General features: G+C 44.6%; 1 protein-coding gene across 7 annotated transcripts in view; it reads right to left on the reverse strand.

Annotated features, from left to right (window-relative positions):
• RGS6 (regulator of G protein signaling 6) overlaps nt 1-25192 on the reverse strand; it is a 211074-nt gene that overhangs the window by 17260 nt on the left and 168622 nt on the right. For 4 of the 7 annotated variants that reach the window (XM_083508812.1, XM_083508811.1, XM_083508815.1 and 1 more), the window contains 3 exons: nt 22259-22445; nt 12830-12919; nt 2063-2116 (listed from right to left, as the gene is read on the reverse strand). In XM_083508812.1, coding sequence (XP_083364938.1) covers nt 2063-2116; nt 12830-12919; nt 22259-22445 — 331 coding nt within the window. The remainder of the gene's footprint in view (nt 1-2062; nt 2117-12829; nt 12920-22258; nt 22446-25192) is intronic. The other 3 variants (XR_014527472.1, XR_014527471.1, XM_083508813.1) reach the window with 3 other exon arrangements.

The raw sequence follows: 25192 nt of genomic DNA on the forward strand, positions 1-25192 counted from the left end.
ATTGAAAAGTGTTTTCCATATTTGGGTGTGTTCTTCTCAGGACTATTTCTTCGTTGTCTTCACTGCCGTCAGCTTCATTTGCCCCAAGCTGCCATTTAATCTGATTGGCCTTGGGGACCCCCTTGAGGTTAGCAATGATTTTGTGGTGCTGCCTAAGGACATCCTGGGTAGGTGCAAACAAGGCCACATACTGTACATCTCCACAGCCAACAGGCTGAGCAGCCATGTGGGCAAATAAGGGAGAGGATTATGAAGGCAAGTTAGAAGAAGGCAGAAGCCCACTAGGGCACCAAAGAGAACCAAAGGAGTACAAATGTTTTTAGTTATCGTTCAGCTGCATCATCTTTGCTAATTTCAAGGGAAATCTGGAAATGAAAGAACACAGCTGTAACTGTAATGGCTATCAAATCAGAAAATTATTTCCCCCTATTTAGCTCACAGCTAAATATTTTTCCTGTATGGAGAGTAATGACTTACAAGATGTTTCTTCAATGGCTTTGGGTGGTTGATTACTAGCAAGGACACACGTCACTTGCTTGCAAGGGGACTGGGAAGTGAGGCAGCTAGGATGCAGATAGTGGAGATAAAATTCCTCTGAGTATCTCTGCAACTGGCTGGTGGGTTTTCAAGGTCTGCTATTTGCTTTTGGGAAACGGAAGCTGGTTTAAAGGCTTGCTCTAGCTATCTGGGTGCTTGTCTACTTCCTCCACAGTCAGATGGTGTATTTGTAAATAAACACATAGTTCAGAAGTCGACAATCACCTCCAGCATTCTCTCCCTTCTAAAGAATACGATACTACAGCAGCTATCCCTGGAACTTTCTACTGTTTGGGGAAATGGGAAACAGTATGTGTAGCCTAAATTGAAAACAGATGTGGGGTTGCTGTTAAGTCCTCTGTGATTCATAATGTGGCGAGGACTTCTCCATAGAATAATATCCAGGCAGTGAAATTGTGTAACAGCAATAGGAACTTGGCACAGGTTCCCACTTTGCTTCCCCCCCCCCCCATTCATGCATTCATACCTGAGTATGAAGCCCATGTGGTCAGAAAAGTTAAAAGGAAATTAGTGGTTGCTGGTATGAATGAAAGAAGATTCAGACTTGACCTCAAGATCCACCTCTGCTAGTGTCTTCCACTTAGGTGACTGGAAAGAGAAGACTTATTAGCCTCTAGCTTAGATGCCTTTGGAAGGGGATTACATGGAGGATAAGTTTGTCGTTGGCTACTAGTCATGATGGCTGTATGCTACATCCAGGATCAGAGGCAAGCATGAGTATCTGTTTCTGGGGAATGACAGCAGGAGAAGGCTATCATGCTCAGAAGCTTGTGGTTGGTCACAGAATGTCGGACAAGGTAGGCCTTTGGTTGGATCCTGCAGGGCTCTTCTTATGGTTCTCATGAATGGTTGAGGAAATGTTATACATTCTATTCTACAGCCAGGTTCAAAGAGCAGCTTAAGCTCACACTTTTGCTAGACTGGGTTTATTTTGTCCTCTTCTTTTTCTTTGAATTGCCAACCAATAAAGGCACATCACAAATTACTTTTGAAGCTCTCTTCCGTTTCAAAAGCAATTTGCCATGTGCTGCTGCATGAGGAAAAAGCACTTTTTAATGAAATACTATCAGGCTCATGGAACTAGTCTCACGCATCTTTGCATAGGATAGCTGACATTATTCAATCAAAGCTGACCGTTCCAAGATATTTTAGAGGCCCATGTTAGATCAACAGAACTGTAATGGATTTTTGGACCTGAGTTCAGAATCTGCATACACTTTTATGAATTAAAATTGTAAGTTGTCCATTATTGGGCAACTGGTTTGAAACAAGTTCATTAAACATCTCTTAAACCTATAGCTTCGTGGGGAGCATTCTGCTTATGTTAGACTGGGGTACCTTCACTGGCCGAAATCTGCATGTCACGAAATTCTACCTTTTTATTGTACAGGAGTAAACTACACAGGAGTTGTTATAAAATTTAATAAAATAATTTCTGAAATAAAAGAAAATGCTGAAGAGAAGGTGGGGAAAAGAAAGAAAAGCAAAAGCAAAATGAACTTACCACGCTGCGAGTGAACTTTTCTAGAGAAGTTCTACGACCTTGCTCATTCTCGGGCTTTAGAAGGGGAAAAAAAAGTTAGGAAGGAAAAACTACTGAAAAAGAAAAGAAAAAAAAAAAAAGAATCCCTTCAGCTTAAATTTTGATCTAAAAACATTAGCAAAAGAAAAGAAGAAAGATAAAACATCTCAAAACATGGCAGCTACAATTTGCAAGAGCAAAGCAACTAACTTTTGTATTGTAATATTCTGGTAGCTTCTCCCATTGGGAAGTATCCTGTGCTCTGTGCTTAAAATGCGGATCTAGTCCAAACTTACATAGCTCAAGAGAAAGATACATAATGCTGCACTCTGCACCTGTCTTTTCAATAATTCAATCAATCAATCCCTGAGCTTTCCCTTCTGTGGTTCAGGATAGAGCCTAAACTTTCCCAATCAGCATACGGTGGTCTCCTACCATTCAGGATAGGCTAATTGGTTTTATAAAATGAACCAATATGGTACTAAAAACAATCATTGACCCTACCCAACATGAAGGAGCCACCCATGGAAACACACTTGCTCTCCTCACCCTGCATGTTGGATGTCTTTTAATTTGAATGCTAAGGGAGCTGGGCATGTTTAGCCTGGAGAAGAGGAGGTTAAGGGGTGATATGATAGCCATGTTCAAATATATAAAAGGATGTCACATAGAGGAGGGAGAAAGGTTGTTTTCTGCTGCTCCAGAGAAGTGGACACGGAGCAATGGATCCAAACTACAAGAAAGAAGATTCCACCTAAACATTAGGAAGAACTTCCTGACAGTAAGAGCTGTTTGACAGTGGAATTTGCTGCCAAGGAGTGTGGTGGAGTCTCCTTCTTTGGAGGTCTTTAAGCAGAGGCTTGACAACCATATGTCAGGAGTACTCTGATGGTGTTTCCTGCTTGGCAGGGGGTTGGACTCGATGGCCCTTGTGGTCTCTTCCAACTCTATGATTCTATGATGCATTGTCTTACGGAACCATGAACCACTCATGACTGGATCAGGGCCAATATCATTCAAGAATGACCTACTTATAGCTTTATTATGCTGTTGTATAGCTCTACACACAGGTGAGACGCAACATATACAATGGCTATAGCACAGTGGTTTTTAGACTGTGCTATGAGGAACCCTAGGGTTCCTTGTAGGTTTATCAGGAATCTCTTAAGTGAGAAGGACAGTAATGGTAGGCAAGTTTCCATAATAAATAGGACTGTCCACCACTAATTTATTTTATCCTAAAATATGCAGATGTAAGGGAGCAAGGATGAGACCAGGGCCAACCCTGCCAATAGACAGCAAAAGTGGGGGGTAGCGGATGGAGAGCAGCAGCAAGATGTTGGGAGACAGAGCTGTCTGTCACTTGGCTTACCCTGCTGCCCTCAGGTGTGTTGGGTTGATGTCATCCCATTGCCAGTGTTTGTAGAAAGTCTCAGCCACCACAATTGGCCAGCTTCTGTACATGGCTTTGGGGGCAGGGGGAGGCACCAGGATGAGACTATGATGTGGTGGTGGTGGTGGTGGTGGTGGTGGTGGTGGTTGAAAAAACTAATTATCTGCTAGAGCATATAAATAATATAATTTCATTATAACAAGAAAGCCGCCAACATTTTGGGTATGTTGCTGTTCTCCAAAGTGACGTGATTCATTTGGCATAGGACAAATCCTAGGAACTATGGGAGAAGAGGTAATTTTGCTAGCAAGCCTGCCATTTTGTTGAATAAAGGGATTAAATGGTGAGGGGGGGGGAACCATCAGCACATCATGGGGGGTGGGACTACCTTACCTCCAGTTCAGTTGTGGTTGGGAAGTAACAGAGACATGGGATTATGAATGTGTTTGGTGGTTTTATTAAATCTGCACTTTCTTTTAAAATGAAGGGTCAAGAAATCAGAGAAAAACAGCAGACCTGCCACCCTTCTAAGCAAAGGAAGAAAGGGAAATCCTTTCTAGCAAAAGGACACTTTTGCTGAAGGGAGTTAGGAACATTGGGAAGTTACCTAAAGAGCAGGGCTTTGCATAATGGTACTAAACACTCTGGGGGACGCGGGTCGCGCTGTGGGTAAAATCTCAGCGCCTAGGACTTGCCGATCGCATGGTCGGCGGTTCGAATCCCCACGGCGGGGTGAGCTCCCTTCGTTCAGTCCCAGCACCTGCCCACCTAGCAGTTCGAAAGCACAATTAAGTGCAAGTAGATAAATAGGTACCGCCTTCTAGCGGGAAGGTAAACGGCGTTTCTGTGTGCTGCTCTGGTGCCGGTTCGCCGGAGCAGCTTCATCACGCTGGCCACGTGACCCAGAAGTGTCTTCGGACAGCGCTGGCTCCCAGCCTCTAGAGTGAGATGAGCGCACAACCCTAGAGTCTGTCAAGACTGGCCCGTACGGGCAGGGGTACCTTTACCTTTACCTTACTAAACACTCTGCTTTGCAAGTGAATGTTTCTGTAACTGAAAACTTCCTGTCAGTTGGTGCTGCATGGGGGTGTGGAAGGGAGAAGAGTGATGGCAAAGGGTCAAGTTCTTTGGAGAACTCTCTTCATTCTTTTAGCACAACCAATTCTACTCCTCTGGAATACAAAAGATAAAATCAGCGCTTGTGACTTACAGATCAGATCTACGAGCAGATGGAAGAGAAGTGAAAGCGGGTGATAAAAGATCGCTTCAAGAATCTGCCTAGAATAGGGATGAGGAAGCTCTGGCCCTCCAGATGGTGGCTGGGGCTGATGGGTTCAATACTAGTCTGTAGGAGCAGGCAAGGGAGAATCTGGTGAACCCTTTATGTCAGGGATGGGAAACCTTTGGCCCTCCAGACATTGTTGGACTATAACTCCCAACATCCCTGACCGTTGGCCATACTGACTGAGGAAGACAGGAGCTGGAATCCAATGACATCTCAAAAGGTCACAGGTTTGCCATGCCTGGAGTGCAGGGATTAATCAGATACTAGGCATTAACATGCAGCCAGCCGTACAAACAGGAAGAAACACATCTTTCGGGTCAAAACATATCATAAGAAGCAAGGAGAAAAAATGGGAACCGCTGTCAACACCAGCAAAACTTATGAGCACAAGAAAAAATTAAGATGCTTCAGTATAAAGGTTTCTTAGGGTTGTGCTACACAGGAAGCAGCCTGACCATTTAAGTGGAGTGTCATCTGTATATGCTGGGGGTTGTGTCTGCTGCTATGCAGATGGTCCACCCCTGAACTAAGGCCTTTCCTTCAACTTCTTTTCATCTGGTTCTGGTAGTTTTCCATGTACATCAAAATAGAATCTTAATGGCAAAATTTATGGCGCTTGAGATTAAATGCTCAATTAAAGAATGCATTGAGATGACCTTTGCATTGGTAGTTTAGCACAGCAATTATTAGAAAAGATGTCTGTAAATAAAATATTTTAGGCCTCGATGGTGAGGAATTGAACTCTTAACCTTTTCTGAATGGTCTTCAAATTGCCTTGCATTCAGCATCAAAGAGTAGAGCAAGACCTTTTTTTAAAAGAAAAGCTTCTTCTTTGCAAGTGGGACCTCTAGGTATCCGTAATTAAGAAAAGCTGAGGTTTGGGATCAGAGAATCTTAAAATATACAGATTTTCTTCCAAGGCTTTCTGAAGTGTCTTGCTTTGGGAGACTAAAGGCGTTCCATATCCTATTTTAACACTTGTTGCAAAACATCGGTTCAGAAAGACCCTGCATCTGAAAGCAGGGTCCTGAAATTGCAGCCCATGGCCTTGTGGATGATGTGCACAGCTCAAGTTGCGCAATGATGCTTATCTGGGCCCTGATGAACCGAAGGGATGTCTCTTGGCCTTCTTATTTGGGCCAACATAGCACAGTGGAGAGGGGCTATCATTCAGTGATAGAGCACATGCTTTGAATTAAGAAGGAAACAGGTTCAGTCCTTGGCATCTCCAGGAAGGCCTTGGAAAGACTCCTGCCTGAATCTCTGGAGAACTGCTGCCCCTCAGTGAGGATAACACTGAGTTGGATGGCCTGACTGCGCATTAGGCAGCTAAGTATAGATTTTGGGAAATGAATAGAATTGCATTAAACCACAGCTGGTTCTAGATCCCTGAATGGGTTGCACCCAATGGTGTTCAATAGGAGATGATGAAACAGGAGATTTCCAAAATAAGGAGGGAGCTTATTTTGGCTAATTCCCTCTTCTCCCTGCAGCATCTTGTGCCACCTCCCAGGCTTGTTCCAAAGCGTCCCCCAAACAGGGATGTGGGTTTTCTGGGAAAGTTGTCTAGAAAACTTTCCTATGCAGATTAAGGTAATTTGCATCAGAAAATGTTCATTGGGAAATGTTCAGGTTGCAACAGAATACTATATGATGCCCCAGAGAGCTATTTAATGTAGTTGGTTTATTTTACAGGTATTTAGTAAACAAAGTTAAAAACCTGCCTAATGTTTATTTGCACTTTGCATTAATCCATTGTTATGAATGAATGTATAAAATTGAATTTTTTGCAAAACCAAAAACCCCTCTGCCCCACAACACTGCTCCTAACCATCTGGAGCAGATTTTTTTGGGGGTGGGGGCGTGCACAGTCTGCAGGGGGAGAGGGAAGTGGTGAAAATTGTTTTCCTTCCTGTTGTGCTGACCGAAGCCTCTGCTGCGTCAAATAACCTCCCATCAGTTCAAGGGGGAACAGCAATGAATACAACCTATTATATGCCTTTTCTTGTGCTGAAAGAGATTGAGACCAAATCAGTTCAGAGCTGATGTAATGATGCAGCAAAGGGTGTGTGTTCTGACATTTCCAGTTCAAACTGAGACACAGAATTATTAGCTGGCATTAGGCAAACAGTGGGTTTCCTCACCAGTATCTCCTCTTTCCATCTGAAGCATGGGAACAATAATTCTGGCCTACCTTGCCGGGTTCTTGTGAGGATGGCTGAAATATTGCACATCAAGCATTCTGAAAATGGACAGGTACTATAGACGTAAGCCTTGCTTAGGCATTATGCCTGAACAGGAAATGCCAATACAAGTAAGGGGCATTCAGGCAGGGCAATTCCCCAATGTCCTGCCCTACCCCAACCTTCCTAAACTGAGCAGGAAAGTCTGGAAGGGGTTTCCAGGCATGCTAGACTAAATATGTTTTTAGATGCCTTCCTGCAATCAGGAAGCCCCTCTGCTATCAGAGTGCTTGTTCATGAGTAGGTCTCCGAGTGCATTGTGGGAAGGTTGTGGGTGGAGTAAGTGGAGCTGATGCATGTGGGGGCCTTAGGGGTGGGGTGAACATGCAAGCTCCCACACCTCCCTGCTCATGTTGACATTCCCTGCTAAGGCAACACGCCTGAGCGAGGCTATTCTGAGGCCACAATCCTAAACACACTTGCTAGAACATAGGGGAACGTAAATTCCACGTAAGTGTGCATAGCATCGCACTGCAAGTATGACAAATAGATTGACACAGATCAAAAAAGGAAGTGTGCATTTTGTTATCAACAGTATTCCTGCCTAACGAAGTATGCTCAGATGATAACTTGTGGGTGACTAGATCTTTGCTGCTTGCTTGAGTCCACTGAAAAGTGAACATCCTGGGGACAGTTTCATAAACCCTGATGAATTTAATTGGAGCGTTCTGTGTGTCCCTCTCTTAAAGCAGGGCGAATAATTACAAACCTAACCGTTCTGTCTGCGGCAGCATGTTAACATTTCCACTCATTAAGTTATGTAAATGCAGAATTCAGCACATACAAATATGCAGGGGCTCGCTTATGCAGTTTTCAAACATGCAAAAACAAAAAAAAAAGGGTTGTGGGGGGAGGGCAGTTGCCAGAAGAGAACAAATCAACCCATTGTTGTAGCAAAGAGTTGGGCATAGCTATGTAAAGCAAAAATGCTTTGATAAGGAAAGCGCTCATTCCAGTTAGCTGCAAGGGGATGAGAAAATGTGGGTCCATAGGTTTACCGTATCTGCATTCTTTCCCCTGGCTTTGCTTTAGCCACACGACCTGATTGCTCCTACTCCAAACACCCAAATAGCTAGTTCTTTGAATACAAGACCTAGTGCCAGGATGTGTCATTCCTGCAGGGGATTTCACATCCAAGTCATTTTGCTGCAGAGCAGCAAATGCCCCTTCCCAGGTTAAGGGGCACAGGACTCCAGAGGCTGGCCAAGTTATTTTGGTGCCTGATGCAGAAAACCTCACAACTCCCCTCTCCCACTACCTGGCATTAAAACACAACAATAAAAGCTATTTTATTTATCCGTTTGCTGCCTTTTCAGGACAACCAAATTCAACTGCTGGAGGCAGCCACCCCATTCAGCTTAATGATAGGCTGCATATGCACCATATATTTGAAGTACATGACTCCCCCCCCCCCCCAGCCGAATCTTGGGAACTGTAGTTTCTTAGCAGTGCTGATAATTTTGAGACGCCAGGAGTTGAAGACTGGGAAAAACATCACCTAGCAGAAGGAGGAACAGCTGGATACCACCCTGGGGTAAACATTTTGAATACTTTAAAGAACTCTTGTATGTACAACTGACAGACGGATAGTTGGAAGTCCTTTTTATTTATTTTTCATTTTTCTCTTCTTCCTGATCTTCCTTTTTTATTCTTGTATTGCTTTCTCATTCCTGTATTACTTCTATCTTTGTTACTTTTCCTTTTTTGCTTTGCTCTTGCTTCTGTATTGTTTTGTTCTAGTTGTTGCTGTTGTTATTCTCTGGGCCAATGAGGGGATTTGATGCAGGTGAAGGTGATGGCTGGCTGATGAAGGACCCTGTGTGAGAAGCAGGGAAGCTCTTCCAGAGTGGAAGGGGAAGAGAAAGGGGAGCTCCCAGGTGAGAAATGGGAGGGCCCACCTCTTTCTTTGTGAGACAAGGGTTAAAGATCTACCCATGAGAGAGGACTTTGTATTTTTCTTTTCTTCATCTTCTTTTTGTTTAGATTAGTTTGTTTTTTATTGTAATGTCTTATGAAAACTCTTAGCACAATCTTTTTTATATATAAAAAGAACTGTAGTTCTGTGAGAATGAACTACAGTTCCCAGGATTGTTTGGGGAAAGCCATGTGCTTTAAATGTATGGTGTGGATGCAGCCTTAGACTTAAGTTACAACAGACTTAAGTTACATGCAGCCTTAAACTTAAGTTAAAACCCATCAGAGCAAATTTAGCTGATACTAACAAACATTCACAGAGCCTAGGGCTTGCCGATCAGAAGGTCAGCAGTTCGGATCCCCGCACCGGGCTGAGCTCCCATTGCTTGGTCCCTGCTCCTGCCAACCTAGCAGTTTGAAAGCACGTCAAAGTGCAAGTAGATAAATAGGTACCGCTTCAGCAGGAAGGTAAATGTTGTTTCTGTGCACTGCCAGAAGCGGCTTAGTCATGCTGACCACATGACCCGGAAGCTGTACGCCGGCTCCCTAGGCCGGTAAAGCGAGATGAGCACGGCAACCCCAGAGTCGGCCACGACTGGACCTAAAGCTCAGGGGTCCTTTTACCTTTACCAAACATTCAAATTTAGATAGAGGGATGAAAAATGATATGATCAATGGTTGTTATCATGGGACAATGAAATAGTGTTATATTACCATGAAGTTTGAAATAAGAGGTAATGACTATAGTTCTTTGCCTGCTGATGGATTAAAACAAGAGGTACACTTTACTCTCACTCTTAAAAATATACATTAGTCAGTGGTGTCCAAACATTTTTCAAAGAGGGTCAGATTTGATGAAATGAAGGACCGTGGGGTCCGACCAAAGGGCCAACCAAAAGTTGTTGAGCTTTTTAGGATTGATTTTTTTAGGATTGAAGTTTTTGAGCTTTTTTAGAGTTGGAGCTGGAGTTGTTGTTGACCGGTGGGCTGGATTAGGCCCCCGAAATGGACTTTTGACATGCCTGCATTAGATGTTTCCCTCATCAACTCTTAGGGAGCAGTAGGCAGGCATTGCCCTAACAGCTGTGAGGTAGCTCAGTTAATGCTGCCTCCCAGTGTCACATCCAACCATCTTCCCAGTCAGTCAGGACTCAGAGATGGGGTTGTGCCCCTGGGCCTTTCAGCTGAAGCACACTTTGCATCAACACGTCCTTATAGCTTTCCTTTGGGATGCTTTGCTTTTCAGAGCTCACTTTGTTTCCAAAGCTGTTTTGGACTCTTGTTTCTTTAAGTGACTAAACACTTTTTGCTGTCCTTCTGCAGCAGCGAAGCTTATATACCCTTTCTAGTTTTGAAATTGAAACAGAACTCCAGCAAAGCTTACATCCTCCTGAAACAACCTCTTACAATCCCATTAATTATTTCATTTTCTTTAAAAAACAAAGCAAGCAAGCAAACCAACCAACCAACCAACCAACCAACCGTACTTCAGTCACTTGATCCCCTGAAAGCACTTGGGTACAAAACCCTACATCTGAAAAAAGAAAAAGAAAACCACTACAGGTGATTGATCACCCAGCACCCACAGTTCAGTTATTTAAGAAGGCTACCCCTTCTGGGACCAGACTACTAGAGGAATCTGTGGCACCAGTTGAAGATCCAGACTAGGACTACATGTATACCTTAAATAAAATCTGATGCTTTGCACCATCTGACAAGATTCCAACAGAAGCAGCAGAACGATGCTCATAGGTAGTCACTTTGCACCCTGAAGCATACACTAAAAGGAAGGTGTACTTTAAAGAAGGCCTCTTGAAACAGTAACCCATCAAGCCCACAGTCCATCTGTGGCAGCAACCCACCAGTCTGAAGAGAAACAAGAAAACCACACAGAGCAAATAGGACCTTACCACAGTACCTGCATTTCCCCATTTCGACTTATGCCACTAAAACCTGCCTGAAGTCAATGTCTGGTATAAGAGAACCTCTTATTTGGTCTGTTGCCTCTATACAGCATTCGCAATGGCAGACAGCACGGAAAATATGGTTCTGGAAAATACCTGGCACACTCTTGGAGCTAAGTGAAGGCTGCTTCAGAGTACAATAGTTTTCGCCCAATTGTTCCAACACATTCGATCCAATCTAGTTGTCTCCACAGTGCATGAGGGGCCGCCGCCACACTAACAGAAGTGCGAAGGCTTTGCTCAGTAACTCCAGCTGTGCCTCTGAGCTCCTGAACACAGAAGGGACTGCTGGATTGTGGGAAATCCATTCTAATCATCGAGGGCACATTGGAGCTGCAGTGGAGGCTAACTTTAATTTGGCAGCATATGGAAGCCCCAGCAGAATGGAGACAGCAAAGAGCAAAGCAATAGGAAATGGCAGTAAACCCAAGCTGCAGAAGCTGGGAAAACTCTGAACAAAGTGTCTTGAAGGTCAAAGGCGAATGAGAGAAGTGGGGAATTCTCTCATATGTCTATCCAACATGGTTCTAGGTGGAGGAGCTTCTGAAAGACGTTTAAACACAGCCACAAATGGAGATAAAACTACCTCTGTTCCCCACCATTCTTCCTTGCCTGGATAATCAGGTGATTATCAGCGCAACAAGAAACCCTTTATTATTTTGACCTGGATGGAAAACATATTGCTGATAATGGGCATGCAGATGCCAAAAAGGCAGAAAGGAATGGAAAGGTGTGTCGCTTTTGAGGAGTTCCCAGTCTTACTGTAATTAGTTTAAAATTAAATGGAAAAAAGTGGGAGGGGAGAAACCACATACAGGAAAGTGCAGGTAAAACAGGAGGGGCGGGGAGCTGATAAGAAATCATGACGAAGTCTCCATGCAAGGCATCCCTTACGAGAAGCTACAAGGCTTGACATAATACACTAAATGGAAGAGGGTTTGTGCTACTTTCCCCAGTCATTAGTTACTGCCATGGTTATGAAAAATAAAGATATTCATAGGTAATGTTACACAAGATCACATATTTGTCCTGAAGGTTGTTTAGAATGGGATTTTAATGCCTTATGTTTAGTTTGAGAGATCCTTGTGGAGGAGCTGTAACTCCACAGTGGATCCCATGCTAGGTCCCAGGATCAAGCTCTCACATCTCCAGTTAAAGGTCCTTAGGGTCAAACTACACATTACACCTTCTCCTTAGCATGCAGCTGTGTCTCCAGGTGTCCTCCCCTTACTTAATTGCAGGTGTGGCCCTCCGCTGGATTGATATTAGAACTGCAACGGGTGGGGAGGGGAGGCAATGAGAACTTAGTGCCAGTGGGAACTTTTGAACTAATCCCCATAGCTGTGTTTCTCCTAGGGAGGGATGAGCTGAACAGCAACATCAGGGTCCTCCATGGCTGCAAATAAGAAAAAACAGAGATGTAGCTGCGCATTGTGCATCAAGTGTATTTTGTCATTTGACCCTGAGGTAGAAGAGTTGAGAAAGGAGGATCGGGCAGACGGCCAGTGTCCGCCATTGATGTACGAGCCTAGGAAACTGCCTTATACCAAATCTGACCATTGGTCCATAGAGCTCAGCATTGTCCACAGAGACTGACAACACACCTCTCTAGGATTTCAGAAAGGGGGTCTTTCCCAGTCCCACCAGGGATTGAACCCTGACCCTTTGGCAATCAAGCCATTTGCCCCTTCCCAATGACCAGGCTCAGAACCAGGCAGCTTCTAGTTCACATGATCCTCGCAGAGGATGCTCAGAGTGGGTCTTCCTCACATTGACTGCTGTTTATAGGGATGCCAAACATGGAGCTTCAAGGAGAAAGGAAGAGAGAAGTGCTTTCAGTCAGCAAGAAGCCCCCCCAAATAACTTAATTTCCATGTTCACACAGCAGCAAGCAGCAGGCAGGAGTCAAGAAGTGCTCAGAGATGCAAGCATGTCCTTCCCGACAGATACCTTCTTCTTTGCCAGCAACAAGTCTTGGTAAGCGTTAGAACGGAGGAAACGTGCATAGCTGTCGCTCTTCATCAGCTTGTAAATGTGCTCCTGTGGGAAGGGAAGAAACAACGGGCTGAGATTTGTTACCTAGTCAACATTTCCTGGGCACCTAGAAAAGAGAAACACCAAAGAGGCTTCCTGGATACGAAGCAGGCATTTATGAATACTATACAATATTTATTATTTGCGCATTTATCTAAAACATTTCCATCTCATCTTTCAGTCAGCAGACCCTCAAAGCATCCTATCAGAAGCCAGATAGAACTCATTTCAGGAACAGACTTGATCACCCAAAATATAGATGATTAACACAGCTACTGATACACAGATGTTCTCTACTGGTGAAGATGGGGCCATTGAGAACACTTTGAATCTTCTAGACTTGTATCTGCCATTGGAGCATGTTTACAGTACAAACATTATTGCTGTAGTCCAGCCTTCCCCAACCTGATGCCCTCCAAATGTCATTGGACTCCAAGTCCCACCAGTCCCAACCAGCATGGCAAAAGAGCTGTAGTTCAACAATACCTGGATGGTGCTTGGTTGGGGAAGGCTGAGGTAGAGTGAATGATCCTGGTACAGAAGCACCTCTGCACACATATACCTCTGCTTCAAACATATACACAGTTCTCCTTTCCTATTCCATCCACCCCTATTCCATCAAGCTATTGCACATATTTACAAGTTCCTGTCACCAGTCAATACCACCTGCACTTGATATCTGTCACAGAGCGAGCCAGGCAGCAAATCACACAGGTCAAAGTTGGTGTTCACACTTTATTAGCAAAAATACAATCTTCACTGACTTGGCTGAGTGTCAGGCCTACTGAGCACACCAGCTCCTTCCTTGTAGGTCTTACTCCATGAAACCAGTTGCCAAGACTAAAGGTTTCTACCTCCCCAAGCCATCTACTGTATGTCTCCTCCTCTCCAGGGCCTTTCCCAAGCAATCGGATACTACTTCTGCGTGCAGCCTGCCTTTGCTCCGCACTTTTCATGCCGCTTGTGGTTCTGGGAGTCAGGGAGGGAGGGAGGGAGCTTGTCGCAGCAAGAGAGAGAGATGCCTGTGACTCTTCACCAGCCTGACTCATCTCTGCCTCTTGCCCTTTCCCACCCCACTTGCTTGCTTCAGCTTCTACCTGATTCTGGAGCACTGGTGGAGGAAAGGGGGGGCAGGGGGAGCGTACCACCCCCGGCACCATCGGGGAGGGGGGGTACCATCGCGGCCACCCCCCGGACACGTGCCATGCATCCCCCCACCACCCGGGCAGCACGCCCCTGCAGGTGGCACACCACACCCCCAGGACTCACACCATGCCCCTGGGACGCGCGCCACACCCCTGCAGATGGTGTGCCACACCCCTGGGACGTGCACCAGCCATGCCCCTGCCTGCTCTCCGCCCCCCGTGTCGGAGCGTGCAGCTTTGCCACTGTTCTGGACTTCTCTCTGCCACAGATTCTCCCAGTGCCTTAGTTTTCCCAGAGTGCCTCTTTGTTGTCACATAAGTCTTCTACATCCACATTGCACTGCTCAAAAAGCAGCAGCAGCAGCAGCAGCAGAACAAAACAAACCACAAAACACCAAGCCAACTGATGAACAGTTATTTTTGCAGATAACCAAATATGACTCGTCTCTAAGAGCTGCCTATCTTGGGACTGGTAAACCACTGCAACTCTATTATTTTCACTGGCAGGCAGCAGGGCTTTTTTTTCCAGCCGGAACTCAGTTCTGGCACCTCTCAGGTGGGCACCACTGCCACTTTAAGAGAACAAGGGAGGCGTTCACGGCGAGTTCCGGTACCTCTTTTTCTAGAAAAATAGCACCAGCAGGCGGTAATGGTTTAAAATTATTCCCAAGCTTGGAATGTTAAGAAAATGCAGAAGGAATAAATTAGCAAAAGTCTCTTCTCTGACTGCAAAGTTTTGCAAGCTCCCCTTTCCAGATGAAGGGCTGGCCCAAGAATGGCAGAACTCATTTTCATCCTTTGTGCAACTTCTGCTGGGGAAGCTGCACTCGCCTTTGCAACCTGCAGAGAGTGCCCTCCAGCTGTCGCTGCTTCAGCGTCGCTCTCGCTGTCATACCTGAGAGAGCAGCCGTCTGCAAGGGCTCTGGCTTGAATTATAGCTTCAGCAATAGTTAAGCCGTCCTTATGCAGGCAGTGGATAGAAAATCTTAGAGCAACAGATTATATTGATTAAAGTCTGCACCCCTATGGAGATGCCAATAATATCTGCTGATGCTACAGGACTGCTAAAATGTGTGCGCAGCCCATAAAGAAAATATGCAATTAGTTCTTGGCATTGAACAACAGATTGCAAGGGCAGGGGAGTTGGCAAAGTCTTCTCTCCCATTGTCCCCCTGGACCTGTCCCAGGGCACCTACTGTTACTCACAGTTAATTACATCATCATTTTGAAAGACCCAAGTAATGACTTGAACCCTAGCACCTGGATAGAGCAGTTTCCAATAACAGCAGGGGTTTCCAGCATGGTGCCCACGGACACCATAGCACCCATTAAAGATCACAATAAATATCTTCTCAAAAATCTACTGTGCATGAGAGACTGTTTGCCCTTCCTGATCAGTTTCCGTCATCAATGAGCTAAACTGCCCCTGAACATGGAGGTTCCATTTAGCTGCCATGGCTTATAGATTTTGATAGAGCTGTTTTTATAGGAACACCGATGTGTGAATCCACATTACATCAAATGTACGAAGCTAATGTGGATATATAAAAAATGAAAGATTTAGAAAAAGCGGCCCGAGGGCAGGGGATAAATTCAGAATTCCTATTTTCTAACTTCAGTTTTGATATGTGGATGTCTAGTACACATCCAAACCCCCCAGTCTGAGAGGATTTGAAAGCACGCAGATGCAATTTCTCCCTGTGTAACTTGTGTTAGATATTTATGATTTTATTTGCCCTGAATACTTGAAGGAAAACTTTTACCCTTTTCAGCCCGTTGCTTCTGCCTCACACAGCTCTTAGGGTGAATTTGTTCTTTCCCCTGTCTCAGCTCCATGTGCTTTGAACACCAGTCTGGGTGAAACAAAGGAGAATTCTTTTCCTTCTGCTCCTTCTTTTTGTACAAAATGCATATCTCTGAGTCCTGAAGGGAAGCCAGGAGGCCCCTAACGCTGCAAAGGGGCCTGACCTTCCCAGACCTTACTGTAATTCTATCACCATTGAAGGTTACATCTGTTTCTACTGAAAATGTAACTCAGTCCAGCTGGTCTCTCTCCTGTCCCTTATTCTGGCATAGAGAAGAATGGAATGGGGGAAAACTTCATGTATCAGGCTGTTTAAAGACACCAGAGTAGGCCTAGTAACAAAACCATGACAGCCTGTGCTATCCCATTCATATCTTCTGTCAGGCAGACTAATAATAATAATAATAGTTTTATTATTTTATTTGTACTCTGCCCATCTAACTTTGTTGCCCCAGCCACCCTGGGCAGCTTTCAACAAAATATAAAAACACAGTAAGACAACAAACATAATAAACTTCCCTATACAGGGCTGCCTTCAGATGTCTTCTAGAAGTCGTACTATTCATTTACTCACTCATTCATTTAAATATTTCTAATCTGCAACATTTAAAATATATAATAAACTCAATCCATAAATAGCCATAAGATATTATTTGAAACACCAGTAGATATATGACTGGTTAAAAAGAGAAATCCATATTGCAAAGGCTTGCCTAAATAGTGCCATTTTCAGAAGGCAGGGATAGCTCCCTGCTGAACCTCCACTGGCAGGGAGTTCCACAGGGCAGAGACTGCCATGTGAAGGCCCTAGTGAAGGACAGCTGAACCTCAGGGGCACGGGGAACCACCAGAAGTGCCCCACCAGAAGAGCAGACTAGACTTTGAAGGCCCATCTTTGAAGAATTAAAGCTTTCGGAAGACCTAGGCACCCGCCTCTGGAGGAGCAAGAAGCAGCAATGGCAGTGGCTTCCAGTGAGATCTCGTGAGAGCTCCACAAATCTCATGAGATCACACTGGAAGCCATCATTGCGCAATCCCAGCAAGTGAGGCTTTGGCAGGGCGGCAGCACTTTCCTGTTTCACATCAGCCGGGAAAATGGGATGGGGCTGTTGGTTGGTGTTGCAATATGATTGACTTTGTGAGTATAAAGAGTAAAGAACACGAAGATATAATGGTTGATAACCTATGCCCCATCCCCGCCATGCTAATAAATCAGTCAGAAAAGTCTAGGAGGAAATCTCCAAGCACCAAGGCTGACAACTGAGGAGGGAGGGAAGTAAAACCTTGCTATAAAGATATGGCTCCCGCATTTCCCTCCTGTTACGTACAAGCCATATCTCTGGGAAGAGATGAAGGACATTTTTCTAGAACCAAATGGAAAGGAACACAAAACCACAGCAACCCTGATCTCCAGATGGGTATGTGGGAGGTGGGATAAGATGGAGGCTGCTTCGATAAGGCACCTGCTTCAAATCAATCCACGGCAGGAAGATCTCAAGGCTCCCTCTCCTCCTACACAACCGTTGAACAACAACAACCCTGGCTAGGACACAGGGTGGGCAACCAGCCAGTCAGGGCCTTGAATGTACTAGACAAACATCCTGGGAACAGCTGAACTGTTTAAAATTGTGTCACTTTTATCTCTGTCTTCTGCGCTGAGTATTCAACAGAGCTAATCAGAATATAAGAAAGCATCCCTATTTTCCTTTTGTTGTGCAAACCGAAGAACTCCCCCCCCCACTCTTTTTTCATGCGCTTGAAGAAAGAACAAGGGGAAAAGAGGTTTCCCTTGCCTTTCATAACATCTCTGGAAAAGCAAGAGACATGGCACTGTCCTGGGACCCCTGACCTGGTTTGCCAATAGGCTTGTGGCCACTACTGTAATTGCCAAAAAGGCCCCGGGGCAAAACCATGCGATTCTGGTGCATCATGGGCAATTATAATGGCAGCCACTGACACTAATATCACCACCACTGGCAGAAGGTCCCATTCACAGGCCCCTCGTTCCTCCTGGAAATAAACAGGAGGACAAAGCATCCTTAACCACTTGGCAACAGTGAGGGGGATGATCCACCAGCATGAGAGACATGACAAAGGAAGCCATATTTACAGCACTGTAATCCTGGAGTTGTGCCTGCCCATATTAGGGCTCTGTAGATCTCTTGCTTTTTCTGCCTGCCCAAGACTGCAAAAATGAGGCTGTCAGAGAGGTTGTCACAATAAATGGTTCATGACTGGTGCTCAATTTGTTGTGTCACAAGTGGCTTGGTCTCATGTAAGTACTTCAGGCCAAGCAGGCAGCTGCCTAAATGTACTCTTCTTCTTCTAACTCCACCTGCAGCCGCATTTTTAAACATTCAATGGTAGTAGTTCTACTATAGGAGTAGCTGGCTTTGCTATTGGATTAAATACATTTGCTGCTTGACTTGTAGCTACATAGTCATAGAAGGAAAAAGTACCACGAGTTCATTTTCTGTTTCTAGATAGTTTATGAGTGTCAGCACCTAGGCTTGGACAATATTGTCCCTTCAGCGGCAAGGCAGCCTGCGGCTGCAATACAAGATACCAAAGAACATAAAATTGGAACTATGTGGCATTTTTTCCTGGGTCAATTTCTGATGCAGCCAAAGTGTGCATCTTTCCAGGTGACACTGAACCTTTCGTCAGACAGAAGGGAGGGGAAACAGTTTTAAGCTATTGTAAAGAGCAATGCTATTGACAAAACCATTCCTGTAGAGATGCAAAGACCAGAAATGGTCAGAGTCAGTGCCTGCTTTGAGAGCTGGCTTTATTCTTCCTACTGTATACAGTGGTACCTTGGGTTACATACGCTTCAGGTTACAGACTCTGCTAACCCAGAAATAGTGCTTCAGGTTAAGAACTTTGCTTCAGGATGAGAACAGAAATTGTGCTCTGGCGGCGCGGCAGCAGCAGCAACAGGAGTTTCAGGTTCGACCTCCAGAACGAATTAAGTACTTAACCTGAGGTACCACTGTACACTGAATTCTCATCCAGGTACACACTGAGTGTAAGAACGCAGGATCAAAGTCACAAGTTGTTAACAGGAGATTTAGTTCAGCAGTTCAGCAGTTATATATTGTGGCATCGTATGTATACCAGTATACCTGAAGGAGCGTCTCCACCCCCATCATTCTGCCCGGACGCTGAGGTCCAGCGCCGAGGGCCTTCTGGCGGTTCCCTCATTGCGAGAAGCAAAGCTACAGGGAACCAGGCAGAGGGCCTTCTAGGTAGTGGCGCCCACCCTGTGGAATGCCCTTCCAGCAGATGTCAAAGCGATAAACAACTACCTGACATTCAGAAGACATCTTAAGGCAGCCCTGTTCAGGGAAGTTTTTAACGTGTGATATTTTACTGTATTTTCGGTTTTTATGGAAGCCGCCCAGAGTGGCTGGGGAGGCCCAGCCAGATGGGCGGGGTATAAATAATAAATTATTATTATTATTATTATTATTATTATTATTATTATTATTATTATTATGTACATATCATCAACAGTGTAAGTTATTCAAGTATACCATTCAATCCCCCCCTACATTGAGAAGGAAAATGTGTAATTGTAAAGTGGGATGGTGAGAGCTGATCAGTCAATGAATCCTTTGTGTCAGTATAGCAGCAACCCCATTTTCCTTGGGAGTAAAAAACAAAGGTTCCACAAAGATTCACCTATGAAATGTTGGTGGGAATGAAGCAGGCTAGTTCACACCAGCTTTACCCAATCTGGTCCCCCCCCAATGTTTTGGACTCCCAAATCCCATCAGCCCCAGCCAGAATAGCCCACAGTCAGGCTCCAAAACGCTTGAAGGGCTCTAGGTTTCAAAATGTTCACCTACACAAAAGCCCAACAGAAGGGTACAGATTCTTTGCAGGGTCCCCAGCTGTATAATGTCTGTCCTGTTTCTATTTTAAATTGTGACTCAGTAATCTTATCAGTAGCCAAGAAGCCACAACATCCTTATCCTCCCCATGTATTCCTCTGTGAAGAACATGTTGCCCACAAGCTGAAATATTTGCAGGGGAAATATGGTGATTTTTCTTGCAGTTTGGGGTTTTTTTGGCACTCGAGTGGGAGTAGAGGGACAGGATGTGGCTTTATTCAAACAGCCTACAATAGCAAACATTCTACATTACAACAATAACTTGTCAGCACTGTAGGCCACATTCCAGCAAGTGTCAGCACTATGATATATTTGGTCACGTCTATGGGGAATTAGAAGTGAAAAACATATGCAGAGGAGTATAATGGATACGGGTCTGTATCCCTTGAAAGGCAGGGCAAAACCACATTGCGGGTATAGGCTTTGGCTGTGGGGTAATTCTCAGAACAGAACTACCATCTGGGCTTGCCGTATGCCTGTGTTATCAGGGTGGGGGGACTTGTAACGATTGGCAAATGCTGTTTTAAAGCCCACTATGGAGATACATCGTATGCTGCAAAGCCACAGTGCATTGCCTCTGAAACATGTTGAACGATGCGTTTACCATCATGCGCTTACTCATTTGGGGGAAATCCTTTTTCATTTCCTGTATAGAAAAACAATCTGGGCTGCTATGTCTTTTTTCCAGGCACCATTGCCTTCTAAAGCAACAGCTCTTCTCTCTTTCCCTTAGATATATGCCTGGCTGCTTCCCACTTCTATGTCTCAGCTGATCCAGCCACACCAGTTACATTTTGGCATGCTGCTAATCAAATAGGCATTATCTGCATTTATTTATTTTTCAGTGATGGGCATCACCTCTGAAACTCATCCCACTGGACTTGCTGCCTTCTGCACACGCTTGGCAAAAATGGTAACTCTTTATATGGTAGGTGTGCGTGAATATGAGAAGCAAGATTAACAGCGATCAGAATTTAGCTCCTATAAATAATCTCCGTAGGACAATATAGTTCAAGTAACTGAGACTTCCTTAAATTCAGCTAAGTACTAAAGCCTAATGTGGATGCATGCAGAGCCTACCTGCAGTGAAGGAGGGGCGTGGCACTCACTAACCCCATCTCCTTCCAGGGCATACCTCTGAGCCCTGTTCACTCATTTGTGCTCTTCTCCACATGTAGAATGAATGCACTCATGAGAGGTGGCAGCAGATTCCCACTCCTGCTGCTACATGGGCCCACGCACAAGCATACCCCAAAAGGATTTGGAATTCCTCACTGCATGGAGCCCTGCCATCACTTCTGTGCAGAATTTGGTGATGGGCTTTTCATGGTGCAAATGGCAGTAGGTAGCACCAGCTGCTGTCTACCACGCACATATTTATTCTACGCATGGAGAAGAGCCATAGCAAGCAAATAGGCCCCTTCTCTCCATGTGCTAGACACTCTGCAACAGGGGCCCACTCTGGTAGATCCCAGGATGCATAGGCTCTGTCCAGCCACTGATAGCCACCAAATCTGGGGTGCATGGAGCAATTATTGTGCGTTGCCTCCTATGCAAGCATGATGTTCAATGAGCTGATATGAAGCAGGCAAGGACCATTTGATCTTCCCTTGGATGCAGATTCTACACATTCTAGGGCTTAAGATAACTTGTTCAATTTACGGGAGGGCTCAGTTTAAAAAGATAAGTACTGCATAGCGAAACCTTTTCCTCCCCCAGCCAACCCAAGGATGTTCCCATTGTTTGTTCTCTTTCCCATCTTGCACAGTTTTTTAATAGAATACCCTCACATCCTCCCTACCACATCACTGTTTTCTTTTACCTAATTATGCCTGGCTTATTGCACAGGAATGCGATGTCTGTGAACTCCTGTGGGAACTCGCTGCTTAATTTGAGCCAGGGTGTGCCAGGTCTCACCCCTGAAATTTGTTTTCAGTGCCAAGGCTCAGCCCCCAGAAAACGTGATATGTCATTATAATGTGTTTGCACTGGTTATCTCATGCTAAAGGAGAACTATCTCTCAGTTCCTGCTTCAAACCCTTTCAAGCACTAATGAGACATAGAGAAGTGTGGTGCCAGGTTTGTGTGTGTGTGGGGGGGTGTATCATAGAATCCCAGAGCTGGAAAGGGACCCTGAGAATCATCTAGACCAACCCCCTATGCCGCTGTCCCACATAGGGATTAAATCTGCAACCTTGGTATTATCAGCAACACACTCTAACCTTCTGGTAGAAGGAGAAAATTCAACAAAAGTCCCATGGATTTTGTGAATGAGCTAGGTTTGGGAGCATATCCAATTAGTTCCTTTTTGAGAATACATTTCTAGTGTGAATTGGCTTATCCAGCTCTTGTATTTTTGCCCGTAGTCCTCATTGTATATATTAACTGGCTAAACACAAGTACATTTTACTGACACAATTCTTGCCCAACCTGAAATTAAAAAGTTACATCCCCCTCCTCTGTTCTAGTGCACTATTAGGAATGACACCCAAGTCCGAACCTGTGCATCTTCATATGTGTACCTCCCTGGGTCTTTGACATTTTGGCTTGTTATCTCATAGCTGTGAGAGTCCAGGTTGATGGCACTCTGGGCCCCAGGAGCGAGGAACTCTTGCCAGATATCTTCCACTCTGGTAGCTACATCTTGCAATGGTTGTTTTTTCAGGTCTTGGACAGCCAACCAAAACCTGTATCAAGGGAAAAGACAGGGGAAATTCGTTTCAGAGATGTGCTTCAACCTGAGCTACCATGGCACTGGCTAATCCCAGTCCTAGCTCCACTGAATTTTACATTAAAGAAAATTCATTTATAGAACAGAAGCTGACATGTTATGCAGCGAATATTCAAATTATGTTAAACACAACTCAGTTACACTAATCCAGTGGCTCGTAAAACAAACTTTGCAAGAACCAAAATGTGATAGGTCTAACCACTAGGAAAGTGGTCGCAGTTGTGGTGCATTTGAGTCTATTGTGGTTTGAGTCAATATGGAAATGCTGTTAAGGTAGGTGATAAATTGAGATGGAATGTGCATGAAATCCAATGTGGAGTTCATGTAAAGAACTGATAGAAAACACAGTGGATTTCTTTTATAAAAATCTTCATCTGTGAAATTGCCCTTATTCAAGATAGATTCTGCAATGTGCTCTATGAGGGGCTTTCCTTGTGCTTCATCCAGAGGCTGCAGTTAGTGCAGAATGCTGCAGCATGGTTGCAAGGTTGCCAGCATATAACACCCGTGCTCAGAGATCTGCACTGCTTGCCAATCTGAGACTGGCCCAAGTTCAAGGTGTTACTATTGATATGTAAAGCCCTTAACAACTTGGGACCAGTTTACCTATAAGATGGCCTTACGCAATAGGTGTCCTGTCAACCACTTTGATCGGCAGAATTGGCACTACTACAGGTGCCACCTAATACCCATTCTGCATTTAATAATAATAACAACAATAATTTTATCATTTATACCCTGCCGATCTGGCTGCGTGTCCCCAGCCACTCTGGGCAGCTTACAGCACATATAAAAACATAGTAAAATGCCAAACATTAAAAACTTCCTGATACAGGTCTGCCTTCAGATGTCTTCTAAAAATTATCCTTGACATCTGCAGAGAGGGTGTTCCACAGGGAGAGCACCACTGCTGAGAAGGCCCTCTGCCTGGTTCCCTGTAACTTCGCTTCTCACAGTGAGGGAACTGCCAGAAGGCCCTTGGAGGAGGACCTCAGTGTCCAGGCTGAACAATGGGGGCGGAGACGCTCCTTCCATTATACTGAACGGAGAACTTGATCATTTAGTGTGGCAGTACCTCAGACTTTGGAACTCCCTGCCTATTGAGATCAAGCAGGCGCCTTCACTGTACAGTGGTACCTCAGGTTAAGTACTTAATTCGTTCCGGAGGTCCGTACTTAACCTGAAACTGTTCTTAACCTGAAGCACCACTTTAGCTAATGGGGCCTCCTGCTGCTGCCGCGCCGCCGGAGCCTGAATTCTGTTCTCATCCTGAAGCAAAGTTCTTAACCTGAAGCACTATTTCTGGGTTAGCGGAGTCTGTAACCTGAAGCGTATGTAACCTGAGGTACCACTGTACTCTTTTCGGCACTTGCTAAAAACATGCTTGTTTAGAAAAGTCTACACAGATGCCTAGAATGCCAAAGTAATTTTAATCTGTTTTAGTATTTTATCTTTTGTATGTTTTAAAGTAGGGTTATGATTTTTTTCTTGATTTTACTGTTTTATCTTTTGTAAACCGCCTTTTTTTTTACAATCAAGCAGGGTATAAAATCTAAGAAACAAACAAACAAATAATTTGTACATGTACATCTGCCATACACAATTTTCTGTTTTACACTGCGTGCCCGAGTTGCTTACTGCTTATAATGTGCTCATATGCTTGTCCAGCAGGATCAATTTTAATCACCTGGAGCTGATAACACACCAGAGGAAACTCAAATGAGGCATTTACATTTTATCAATGCTTAACATGACATATCGATGCAACTGGATGTGTTCACACTGGTGTGGGGTGGATGTTGCCTACACATACGTAACAAAAATACCCCCCCTAGGTGCCCCTTAAAAGTAACTGTAGAAATAAACCTCTTTTTCCTACTGCCAAGAAAGTGCTTTGTCAGGAATCTGCACAAAGTGATAATGACACCCAGTGGGCATTCACAATAACTGCAACTTCCATCCAATTGGGGCAACCCTAGACAAGAGCTGTCAGGGCAAGAAATTGTATAAGGAGCAACTCTTCAGGGTTTCAAAGGGCAATCCCAGAACCTGCTACCTGATCTTTCTAACTGAGGAAGCCCATGACTGGAGCTGGGAGCCTCTGCATGCAAATCACATGCTCTGTTACCATTTTGCTTTTTTTCTTGTAAGTGGTACAAGAGGGGCTGGCTCGGTTGTCTACTGTGGTTTCTCACCACTGGCAGCTGAAACTGCACCATGCAGAAACATTATGTGTCAGCTGATACGGAAATGCAATCTGCGGTACTCGGTCTGTGACAGCTCATTCAATGTGCAAGTCGCCAAATGATGATTAAATATGTGTGACCCCCCCAACCAAATCTCGAAAGGTGTCTATGCTGCATGTACTCTGGAGGTAAACCCTTTATGAGCAGCTTGAGAAATGCATGGTGTTAAAAGGTCACGAGGCCATTGCTTTGCTGAAGCTCAGGTGTGTGCCTTGCTCTCTGCTGGATGGGTGAACACCAGGGAACTACATATATTTTCTGTGATGGAAGGAAAGTGGGATATAAATGCAAACAAGCACATCCATTGTGCCTCTCTCCTTCTCCACCACTTAAGAGAGTAAAGATTGCCCTCTTCTCTTTAATCACAAACCTCAGCCATGTTGCTAACGCTGGAAAAAAGACATTTTCCATTCATTTGGCTTGAGCTTTGTGAAGTTTTCTCTTTTCGTACCTCCCC

The sequence above is a fragment of the Podarcis liolepis genome (assembly GCF_965112155.1).
Source record: "Podarcis liolepis genome assembly, chromosome: 1".
NCBI classification, from domain to species: domain Eukaryota; kingdom Metazoa; phylum Chordata; class Lepidosauria; order Squamata; family Lacertidae; genus Podarcis; species Podarcis liolepis.